Source organism: Quercus lobata, chromosome 3 (genome assembly GCF_001633185.2).
Source record: "Quercus lobata isolate SW786 chromosome 3, ValleyOak3.0 Primary Assembly, whole genome shotgun sequence".
Taxonomy (NCBI): domain Eukaryota; kingdom Viridiplantae; phylum Streptophyta; class Magnoliopsida; order Fagales; family Fagaceae; genus Quercus; species Quercus lobata.
Window position 1 is genome coordinate 27,419,627 of NC_044906.1, and position 12,374 is coordinate 27,432,000.

The following is a 12,374-nucleotide window of genomic DNA, read 5'->3' on the forward strand; positions in this document are numbered from 1 at the left end:
CTTTACATTGTTAACATGGTATCAGAGCCATTCCTCTGATTTTCTGGTTCCTGTGGACATCTCCGGCGTTTTTCCGCTGCCCTCGTCTTCGTCCAGTGGTCACTGCAGAAGCGAGTCACCGCCGTCACACCCACAGTACCTGAAAGTCTCGGATATCATCGTTCTGCTCATCCAACCGCCAAAGCAAAGGCATAAAGTGACAGAACAGCCAATTCCGAGCAAAACCCAACAAAGAACGGCCAGAAACTACATCACACGCGCCCCCACGCGCCGCCAGAAGTTTTCGGTCTCACGAGCACGCGCTCCACGCGCCGCCACGCGCCGTCTGTGACTCTCACGCGCCACACGCGCCAGTTCCACGCGCTTCACGCGCGCTCACGCGCCTCACGCGCTCCTCACGCGCCTGCTCCGTTTCACGTGCTGCCACGTCAACCCTAAAGTGACGTCACACTGCCACGTCAGCACACTGCCACGTCAGCACACGTCAGCCGTTGACCGTTGACCGTTGACTTTGACCGTTGACCGTTGACCGAAGTCAAAATTTTTCGACAGCACCTGTCTTGCTCAGTTTTTCGCGTAGATTCCGATTTTGAGCTCCATTTCTGCATTTGAGGTCTCTAAATCCCATTTTTTGGTCATTTTCTTCATTATGGCTCAACAAAATGATCGAGATATCATCCGTCCTATCACTGTTATGTTGGATGGTCCTACTAGTTATCATGCGTGGGCTCAGAATATGACTATCTTTCTCAAGGGTCGTAAACTGTGGAGGTATGTGACTGGTTCAATTCCTAAACCAGTACCAAACCCTAAGTCCAAAGCCACAGCTGCTGAAGAGTCTTCCAAGACTGCTGTTCCAACAGATGATTATGAGGAACGTCTAGAGGAATGGGAGAGTATTCAGAGTAAGATCTTGTCTTGGTTTATCAATACATCTGTTCCCTCCATTCATAATCTTCTTCCTCGTCTTGAAACTGCTGAGGCTGCTTGGAAATTTTTGGCGGATCGCTATAATTGCACTAATGATTCAAGCTTGGAGTTCCACATTGAATCAAAGCTCTATCAAATGCGCCAAGAGACAGGTCAGTCCATTTCTGATTTTTATTCTCAGACTTCTACTATGTGGGAACAACTCTCTGCTGCAGATCCTCCACTGGTGTGCTCTAAGGACATTGAGCTGTTTGTCAAATATCGGGATCGTCGTAAATTTATGCACTTCATGATGGGTTTACGTGAGGATTTTGAGCCTACTAGGGCTTCTCTGCTTAGCCGGTCTCCTACTCCTTCTCTTGATGCTGCAGTCAAGGAGCTCATTTCTGAGGAGAACCGTCGACCTACTTATCACATGTCATCATCTGATCATGTATTGGCTACACCCTCTCCACAGCCTCCCATTGCTGCATTCACTGCTCCTCCACGAATAAACTCTGGGCATCCCAATTCTCAGTCTTCCAAAGGCACTCGCTGCAAGTTTTGCCGTGCCAAAGGCCATGACATCTCTGTTTGTCACAAGCTGCAGAAATTTGTGCAAGAGCATAATAAAGCTTCTCTTCCTCAGGCAGCTACTGTATGTCCTTCAGATCCATCGGTTCCTACAGGTCCATCTTTGACTTCCTCACTCACTACGGCTGATATTGAGGCAGTTGTTCAACAGGTTTTATCCCGTACTTCCACTGCCCTTTCTGTATCCTCAGGTAAACAACCTTGGTTTTTTGATACTGCATGTTGTAACCATATGACTCCTGATGAATCCCAATTTTCTGATAAGGCACCCTTAGAACATCCAATCAACATTTACACTGCTGATAGAACTCCTATGTCTGTTAGTCATAAAGGAACAATATCTTCTCCTAATTTATCCCTTAGTGACACCTTTCATATCCCAAAGTTATCCCTCAATTTGCTTTCTGTTGGTCAACTTTGTGAATTTGGATTAGATCTTCTGTTTACTAATCATGGTGTGGATGTGCAGGATCCCCGGACGGGTCAAGTGCTTGGGACAGGCCTTAAAGTTGGTCGCATGTTTGAGGTTCATGACTTGAAGATTCCTTCACAAGTCGTTTCTGCAGCTGCAACCACTGCCACCTCCTCCCCTGATCTATGGCATGCTCGTCTTGGTCATCCATCCTTATCTCGTCTTCAGTTGTTAGCTTCTCAAGGTCATTTAGGTTCTGTTCAGTTTCAAAAATTTGATTGTACTTCCTGTCATTTTGGCAAACAAACAAAATTGCCTTTTAATAAAAGTGACTCCTTTTCTTTTGCCCCTTTTGATCTTGTTCATTCTGATATTTGGGGCCCTGCACCTGTTCCCACTGAGGGGGGATCTAAATATTTTGTCATATTTGTGGATGATTTTTCTCGATATACTTGGATTTATCTGCTTCACCATAGGTCTGAACTTGTGTCTATTTATCAAACATTTCATAAAATGATTGAAACACAGTTCAATCGCACTGTCAAAGTCTTTCGGTCAGATAATGCCCAAGAATATAATGATAAATCTTTCTTATCCTTTTTAGACAGTCATGGTACTCTCCCTCAGCGGTCTTGTCCCTACACCTCTCAACAAAATGGTCGTGCAGAACGAAAACATCGTCACATCCTTGATGTTGTCCGCACCCTTCTCATTTCTGCCTCTCTTCCTGAGCGCTTTTGGGGTGAGGCTGCACTCACTGCTGTGTACACCATTAATCGTATTCCTTCACTAACTACACACAACAAATCACCCTTTGAGCTTCTTTATGGTCAAACTCCTGACTACTCCTCTCTTCGGGTTTTTGGTTGTGCTTGTTTTGTCTCTCTTCCTCCTCATGAACGAACAAAGCTCCAACCTCGTACTCGTCTCTGTTGTTTCCTTGGTTATGGTGTGTCTCAAAAGGGGTTTCGTTGCTATGATCCCATTTCTCGTCGCCTTCGTGTCTCCCGTCATGTTGAGTTTTGGGAGCATCGTCCTTTCACGAGTCTTCAGCAGTTTCCTGCATCTTCTTCCTCAGAATCTCCTATTTTTACTGATCTTTTCCTTCCTCTCTATCCTGAACTTGTGGAGGATTCTTCAACATCGGCTGCCTCTCCAGACGACTCATCTCCGGTTCTGTCTCCGGCATATGACCCGCCTGTATTGGATCCTGTGGCACCACCCTCTCCTGAGTCTCCTGTTAGTCCTGAACTTCGTCGTTCCACTCGGGTAAGCATTCCTCCCTCTTATCTCACTGATTATCACTGCTCTTTTGCTCTTGCCACCCTCTATGAACCTCACACCTATCGTGAGGCCCATACTGACCCTCTTTGGCAGCAAGCTATGAACGAAGAACTAGATGCCCTTCATAAGAATCACACTTGGGATATGGTTGATTTGCCTCCTGGTCAGTCTGTAGTAGGTTGTAGGTGGGTTTACAAGATTAAGACCAAGGCTGATGGATCTGTTGAACGATACAAGGCTCGCCTAGTTGCCAAGGGCTTTACTCAGGAGTATGGTATTGACTATGAGGAAACATTTGCTCCTGTTGCTCGCCTTACATCTGTCAGATGTCTCATTGCTGTGGCTGCTGTTCGCCGTTGGCCTCTTTATCAAATGGATGTGAAGAATGCTTTCCTCAATGGAGACCTCCATGAAGAAGTGTACATGCAACCACCCCCTGGCTATCCACACTCAGGCAGTCAAGTTTGCCGCCTTCGCCGTGCTCTTTATGGCCTCAAGCAGGCTCCTCGAGCTTGGTTTGAAAAGTTTAGCTCAGTTGTTGCTCAGCAGGGTTTCACTTCGAGTCCTCATGACACTGCTTTGTTTGTCTGAAGATCCTCTGCTGGTATCACTCTTATTCTTCTTTATGTTGATGATATGATTATTACTGGAGATGATTCTGCAGGTATCCGCTCTCTTCAGCACTTTCTTAGTCAGCATTTTGAGATGAAAGATCTGGGCACTCTCAGCTATTTTCTTGGGCTCGAGGTTACCTCATCCTCTGATGGATACTATCTTTCCCAGGCTAAATAGGCTTCTGATCTTCTCTCTAAAGCCGGTATCACTGACAACAAGACTGTTTCCACTCCTTTGGAATACAATGCGAAGCTCACACCTTTGGATGGTGAACCTATATCCGATGCTACTCGCTATCGTCAGTTGGTTGGCAGTTTGATCTATCTCACTGTTACTCGTCCGGATATTTCACATGCTGTGGGTATGGTTAGTAAGTTCATGGATGCATCTCGTTCTGTCCACTATGCTGCTGTTCTTCGGATTCTCCGATATGTCAAAGGCACACTTTATCATGGTCTGCATTACTCTTCTTGATCTTCTCTCGAGCTTCATGCTTATTCAGATGCTGACTGGGCAGGTGATCCGACTGATCGATGTTCTATCACAGGGTTCTGTTTCCTATTAGGTACTTCTCTTGTCTCGTGGCGCAGCAAGAAGCAGGATGTGGTTTCCCGTTCCAGTACTGAGGCTGAGTATCGTGCCCTTGCCGACACCACTTGTGAGCTTGTTTGGCTTCGCTGGCTCTTGGCTGACATGGATGCTCCACAGCCTACTGCCACTCCTCTTTATTGTGACAATCGTAGTGCTATCTACATTGCTCATAATGATGTCTTCCACGAACGCACCAAGCATATTGAGATCGACTGCCACATCACTCGCCAGCATCTCAAGAAAGGAAATCTCAAGTTGTTCTCCATCTCCTCTGCTGACCAGCCTGCTGATATCTTTACTAAGACTCATCCGCCTGGTCGTCTTCGAGATCTTATATCCAAACTCCAGTTGGCTTCCTCCTTGCCACCTCGAGTTTGAGGGGGGATGTTAGTGTATAGCTTAGTCTAGTTTAGTCCATTGGGCTTAGCCCAATATACTGTACTTGTGCTTTACTTATTTTACTTGTACTGCACACATACCTAGCCTATATAAAGGCTCTCTATTGTACATTATTTTACACATCAAATATACAGACTATTCAGTCTTTCTCTCTCACTTTACATTGTTAACAGGGGGAATTAGAGTTCAGTTATGCATGTTGGGTACAATGGCTGACTGGAGCAAAGAGATGGGCTGACTTTTGGGAGTTGTGGGCTAAGTTTGAGGATTTTGGAGATGGATTTAAGAATTTTAAAGGCAAGCCAGACTTGAGCGGGGATATGTGTTTTTTCTTTTTTGATAATTCGACAATTACAATGAGTGAGAGAAGATTTGAATACTGGATATCTCTATTAGAAACACTAAGAGGTGTTAGCCAATTAAGTTACAAGGTTCTTGGTAATTTGAGAAGAGACATGTTGTTCTTGGGTTAACATTATCAAATTTTGGTTTAGAATGCTTCTTGATTCTGAGTAAATTAGAGAGGAAAATGTGAACTAAAAGCTTAGTGGTGAATCTTGTAGCTTAATTAATTGATGTTTTTGGATTGCCAAAGGCTTAATTTGGCAACAAATTAAGTAGGTTAGTAGGAACCAGCTTACTATTGTACCTAAACTCATGACAAATAGGGTGTAATCCTGGTCACAACCTTTAACAAAAAATTTATCACTAAGGGTTTTTTTTTTTTTTTGGTTATTGTTATAGTATCCTGAGATAGTGTCTAACATTGTGATGTGTTGTTGTGTTTATTGAGGTATCATTGAACTAATCCTTATGGGTTCTAAGTAGTGGTTTCTAGAGCGCACAGTTGTTGGCTACCCAGTGAGACACAAGGTAAGAAGTATTTGTAATTTTGGAATTTTTTCCCAAAATGGTTTTGGCTATCAAACTTTTGTGCTCATAATGGGAGAATCATTTATGCATACATGTTTATTTGAAAATTTTGTGGGATGAAGTAGATACCTTAAGTATGTAGTGATGTGTTATGGTGTTTTCAAAGTTATATGTGTTTCTATAGATAATGTGACTCAAGTTGCCCATCATGCTTGAGAAAAAGTTTGATCGTTGGTGAATGTGGATAATTTATGAAAATCTTCATGTTCAGATGTTTCCATCTTGAGAGTTTACATGTAGTACAATTACTTATATGATTTTTATAAGGGATTTGGTATTATTCATAAAAATAATCAATATATATATATATATATCATATACTATATACTAAAATTTGAGTTTAAAAATCATGATTGCACCAAATGGTTTTATCAAATTGCAGAAATTTTTTTAGATTTATATATATATATATATTTATAATTTTTTTTTCTTATCCTTTTCTCCTATAATTTTTAAGTTGATAAAATCTTAATTTGATTAAAATCTTTTAAAAAAAAAAAATGCAACATGAAAAACAGCAGCATAGTATATGATTTTGTTCTAAAGATCTATTTTAAAATTCTATTCAACTACTTTTAGTGTTTTAATAAAACACTAAATTCCCTTCACTTTTTTCTTTTCTTCTTTTTTTGATAAACACAAAAACTTAGTTAATATCAACTTTTTTTTTCCTACACGGTTTTACTTTTACTTTTTAATATTTTGTGATCTCAACTTTTTTTTATTCCAACGTATTACACAATTTCTTCATTTTTTTTTTTGTCATTTTTTTATACGTTAAGTTTCACAATTAAATCATGAGATAATTGATACAACTTTTTTTTTTTTTGGATAAAATAATTGATTGAACCTAATTACCTATAATACATATTCTAAAGTTATCTTTCTTCTAATCAAATATCATATTCCTAATGTGATTTTATATAATAGAGTTTAATTGGAACTCTACTTCTCTTACAGGTACATGTGAATAGAGCACTATTTAAAGTAGATCAGTTATCGTGTGTTGACATCATGACGCATAACTCAATTCCGTTGCTACAAGGAAATGTAGTCATTTTTATGGGAAGAAGGAAATGTAGTCATATAGATCTAGCTTATAAATTAAATTACGAGAAAGAAGTATCGGTTTTACACTTTCATTCTACATACAAGACATGCATGATGCAGTCCATTTCTCTCTTCAAATTTTCCTTATTTATAGAAATTGAGTTGAACTAAAACTCTACTACAACTCTACGCTGCTATTTAAGAATGCTAAAATCAATCAATAAAAAAATAAAAATTGAGTTAAGAACTAAAAAAGGAAGGATTTGGCTTTTTCGGTGAGAAGAATTACCTTTATGTGAGAAGAGCTATCTTCTTTTTATTTTTATTTATTGTGTTTCTATTTTTCTATTGAACAATTATTGCTTAAATTCTATTATTTTTAAAAATATTTTAGATAATGCAGTTCATCTTAATTATTAATATATATATATATATATATATATTTGATTTGGTGTTCTTAATTAATTGTGTAGATTATTTTCTCACTGATAGTAATATCAAAATGGCTAGACACAAATGTCAATATCAAAATGGCTAGACATGGGTAATTCATAATTAAACTTTTACATTTACATTACTATACAATATTTGTTTTCTCTTTATGTACCTTTATTTATCTATTTCTGAAATTATTTTGAGCGTGATACTCTAGAAGGTCTAGATACTAATCATTGTTCAGTTATTTCTTAAATGTTATGATTTTTTTATAAAAAAATTGGATAAATAAAAAATTTTGGATAATGCAATTCATCTTAATTATTGATATTATTTTATTATTTGGTGTTCTTAATAGATTATGCTGATTATTTCCTCACTTATGGCAACATTAAAATGGATATGATTGGTAATTTATAGGTAAACTTTTACATTTACATTGTAGTCTAGATACTTATATTTTTGTAATTTATGGAATTTTTTTTGGGGTTCTGTATGTAAGAAATTTATATATGGTTAGCACTTCTACTACTATACATTTTAGCAAGTATAATGGAAATATTTTTAAATGCCACACACACACACACACACACACACACACACACACACACACACACACACACACACACACACACACACACATATATATATATATATATATATTTACTACTAAAATATTTTAGAGATTTAAAACTTGCCATAATTTTTAAATTATTAATACTATTTTATTTGTAATTAAATTTAATCATATTATCAAAAAAAATATTTTTTAAATTTTTATATAATTTTTTTTATTAAGTGATGCATCGCACAGGCATAATACTAGTATATATATATATAAAAGTAAAAACCTTATATAGGAGTACAAAAATTTTTGCCATGTAGCACTTTAATAAAGTAATTTTGCAAAAATATAGGCTGGCATTTAAAATTAACAAAAGGTTTTGTCCAAAATCAAAGTTCATAGCAAGCCCAGATCCATTTTTAACCCCAGTCGAACTCTAATAAGTAATAAGTAATAATAAATACAATTAACGTCAGGTACAATTAACGTAGTGGCTTTGAAGTTCTCTCTTATAACACAACCCTCTCCTCTTCATGTCTCTTACAAAACCCAAACGTTCTCCTCAATTACAACAACTCATCACTTTCTACCTCTAGCTATTTTGAGTTCTGACCTTTCACATTTCCGTTTCAATCTCAATTTTAAAGCAATAACTTCAAAGGGTCTCAAATACATGACCGAGATGTTCTCTATGCTTGGCATCGATTTCGCCAGGTTTGTAAATCTCTCTAACTCTGTTTCTCTTAAAAATAAAATGTCCCTTTTGTTTCCATTAAAAGTAGCTTGTCAAATATTTTTTCAGAACAACTTTTTGCCAAGACTAAATGGAATTTGAACTTTGAGTTTCTATGTGGTCTTTTAACATTCTAAATGATGATTCCAGGAATATACGACCGACCCAGAAGATCAACCTCAAGCCAAACAGTCGACTAGTAAAGGTAAAAAAAGAACTTACTTTTGAGTTTTTTATTTTATAATTTTTCTTTTTGCATGGTGTAGTTAAATTCTTATAAAAAAATTCTGTTAATTTGTTAATCCATATCGATCGATATCCAAATTTATGTAAATAGAAATGGATCCCATAGATTTAGGATTGAAGCCAAACACATAATCTGCTAATGAAATATAAAAACCGAGGAACAAATACTTGAAAGTATCAAGAAGAATGTAAAGGCTTGAGTTGAGTTTCTTTTGGTGCGGTTAGTTGTCCAAGGCTCCAAGTAATTGGCAGTGATCTTGGGTCCAGGTAACATGAGTCACGTAAAATAAGTGTAGGGACATAACTAGAAGTTTAAGACTCTTAAGGTAGTGTGTGCAATACAACATGTGCAGAGGTATATGTGTTCACGACTTTTTCTGGATGTTGAAGAAGCCACAAGATTTTTTGTGTAGATACTAGATACAAGTAACTTTCCCATCCAGGGCTTAACATTTGCAAAGTCCAAAATTAACTTTGTTATTCATGATGTATATATTCCACTCCATGTCTTCCCTACTCAAAATTTTCATGTATTTTATGGTTACCTTAGAAATTTTAGTAATTTTCTGTTCTAGGTATGTGTGTGTATATATATATTTGATGGATCTGTTCTAGGTATATTAGAGCTTGCCAGATGCATATTATCAATTTGGCTTTTAATACTTAGGCTCTATAAAGGTTCTACAAACTTGAAAATTATTAATATTAGTTCTTATCCTTCCAATCTTTGAACCCCATTTTTTTTTTTTTTAAATAAATTTTGGTTGGACCATGGTCCCCAAAGACTCAAAAAATTTCCAATAATTGTATTGTTTGTAGTTGCACCTATCTCAATTGTGCATCAACTGATGCTAAAGATGGGATGGTTGGCATGCCTATCCACTGAAGGTTACTAGATTCATGTATTTTATCCTCTTAAGTTTTGTCAAGCAGCCTAAAAAATTAGTGCAACTATCGATTCTTTGATTTTTTTTTTTTAAATAATTATTTTAGTTCTAGACTTTGAATCAGTTCAATTTAGAAACTGCAACTTAGCATATGACATTCTTTGAATATGTTTGAAAAAATTACTACCAAATTTTGTCACTAGCACTACTTCTCTTGACTATATGAAATTCTTTTCAAATTTATTAGTTCTCCAACTTGGATCATGATTTTAATAAAGTTGATCTCATGGATGAAATTCACAGAGTCTCCTTTTTAAAATTTTCTTTTAGGCCTTAACTATGGTGTTTGATTACTACAAAGGCAATTCTTCAATAACTAATGACATATTTGCAACATTTGGATTGAAAATTCATGGTGGCAAAAATGTCCCTTATGTGTAGGACATTTTCAGGGTATTAGGTCTTGGTATGTATTCAAAATTCTTGAGAAATCATAATGAAAGTTCCAAGTAGAAGACTTGGTCTTGGTGCCAAAGGATGTATTTCTTAGTGCATTTGGCCATAAATAATGTATATTAGAAGCTTCAAGGGTGCTGAAAACTTATTATAAATGAATCCTTACACTTATGTTAATAAGTTGATCAATGGTGAGACATCACCCCTTTCATTTTCTTTATAAAGATGGTTGTGGTTAAAGAAAATTATCTTCCTTTTGGACTCTATTGCATAGTGATACAATGATTGGGAAATTATGTGTTGGACATAATTTGGTGTATCTTTGTTGTAATTAGCTGAAAAGATTCAAGAATTACTTGGAGGAATGTACTTCATAATGATTTGGCAATTTAAGGGAATTTTTGCCCCATGTTGATGAAATATATAGTTTTGATATCTATTTCTCAAACCATAACCATTCATTGCTAGATAGGAGTTAGGTTAATACTCACAGACCAAACCAATTATATGCTTGCTTTCAAAGGATGTGAAAATAATAATTGTGCAGGTAACTTAACCGAAATAATTAATTAATTGTGAATTCACTTACGCAACACACATATTCTTAAAAATGTTATAGTAATTCATGTTTTTTTTTTATTTTCCACTTTTTGAATATATAATATAATTGATGCTAATTATGTAAATATTATACCACAAGATTAATTTTTTTATGGATCATAAAAATTAATTAAAAATTATTTAAAAATAAAATTATAAATTATCTGTGTATTGCGTAAGACATCATCCAGTAATAGTAATAATATAATAAGGGATTTGGTGTTTATTTTTACTTGCAAGTTGCAATGGTTGTAAAGTATCATGATATTCAAGTACATCATTGCAAAGATAGTACTCAAATATTTTAGAAGGGTTGTTTTGAAACATACTCATTGTGAGTTTGAGAGAATGATTTTTTAACACCCTAAGGTAAATCGTAACTAGTGACACAGTATTGTAATTAAGTTCCAAAGAGGGTGAACCTAAGGTAATCGTAAAGAGAGAGCTTACTGGTCGTAGGTTTCAAGAAGGAGCCAGACAGTTTTAGGCTCCAAAGAGGGAGTCGAATCGATGGCCACGAGTGTAAAAGCCTAAGGATTTTTCCTTTGTTTGTGTTCAAACTATTGTGTTGCAGTCTAGTCTAGTCTAGTGGATTCATGTGAGAAGAGTTTCCTAGCTAGCTTCTTATCTTTTTGTACTCTAAATCGGAGCTTCAAGCTTCTTGATGTTTAAAGAAAGAAAGAAAGGAAGATGAAGTTTAGATCTCCCTACGGTGTTGTTTTTGCAAATTGAAACAACTAAGCCAAAAAACGTCATCGTTTCTTCATTACAAGACTTCTTTTTAGGTTATGCACGTAACATGCAAATGACTGAATATGCTACCGTTTCATTTTTACTCTTTTTTTTTTATAATTTTTTATTATTTAAAAAAGCCTAAAAAATTCCTAAAAATCTCTTTTTGAAATATAAAATACGTAAAACTTATATATACCTACTGAAGAGGACTCAATAAAGTGATAAACTGTTTGGAGAAGTGTTTGTATAGTTTTTAGTTTTAATGCTAAAATATCACATGCAATTCTTATAAAGGTGTTGGGAGTTCCTAGCTATACAGATTACAGACTATTTGGTTAGCATGCGATAGCATAAACTGTTTAGGAGAAGTGTTTGTATGTATAGTTTTTAATGCTAAAAGATCACGTGCAATTCTTATCGCGTGCTATAATTGGCTAGCATGCTATAGCAAAAACAGCCATGGGGCATATTAATGGGCATTTAAGTCCAATGGCAGCTTTCTCCGGCGTGAAGAGTACCTTCTGCAAGAAGAGCTTGACGAGGTCGCCGGTGGACATGTCGAGATGAGCATCCAAGTCGACGCCTCTGAAGTTGAACTTCTTGAACGTCCTCTTCCTTGGGGGCTGCCCAGCCACCGCCACATCAGCTTCCACATCCGCCTGAAACCAAAAACCCCATTGATCAAAAACAAACACAGACTAACATACAGAGAGAGAGAGAGAGAGAGAGAGAGAGAGAGAGGAGGCTTTCTCACCATGATTCGATTGATTAGATGAGATGAGATGAGAAATGCGGCGATTCAGAGAAAACCTTGTTCGCTGCTGCTGCTTGCTCTGGCTAATGTGAGAGACCAGGTATGGGTAGTTGGGTATTTAATACTGGGCCATGGGATTTGATGGGCCGGATCGATCAGGCCATCCATTAGCTAAT

The 12,374-nt window shown here is 36.7% G+C and overlaps 1 protein-coding gene across 1 annotated transcript in view; it reads right to left on the reverse strand.

Moving 5' to 3' along the window:
• The window catches only part of LOC115980104 (40S ribosomal protein S15-1-like), a 77,879-nt gene extending 65,629 nt beyond the window's left edge, over window positions 1–12,250 (reverse strand). The window contains exon 1 of the mRNA XM_031102375.1: window positions 12,199–12,250. Within this exon, the coding sequence (XP_030958235.1) occupies window positions 12,199–12,201 (3 nt within the window). The 5' untranslated portion in view covers window positions 12,202–12,250. The remainder of the gene's footprint in view (window positions 1–12,198) is intronic.
• Between the last annotated feature and the right edge of the window lie 124 nt (window positions 12,251–12,374).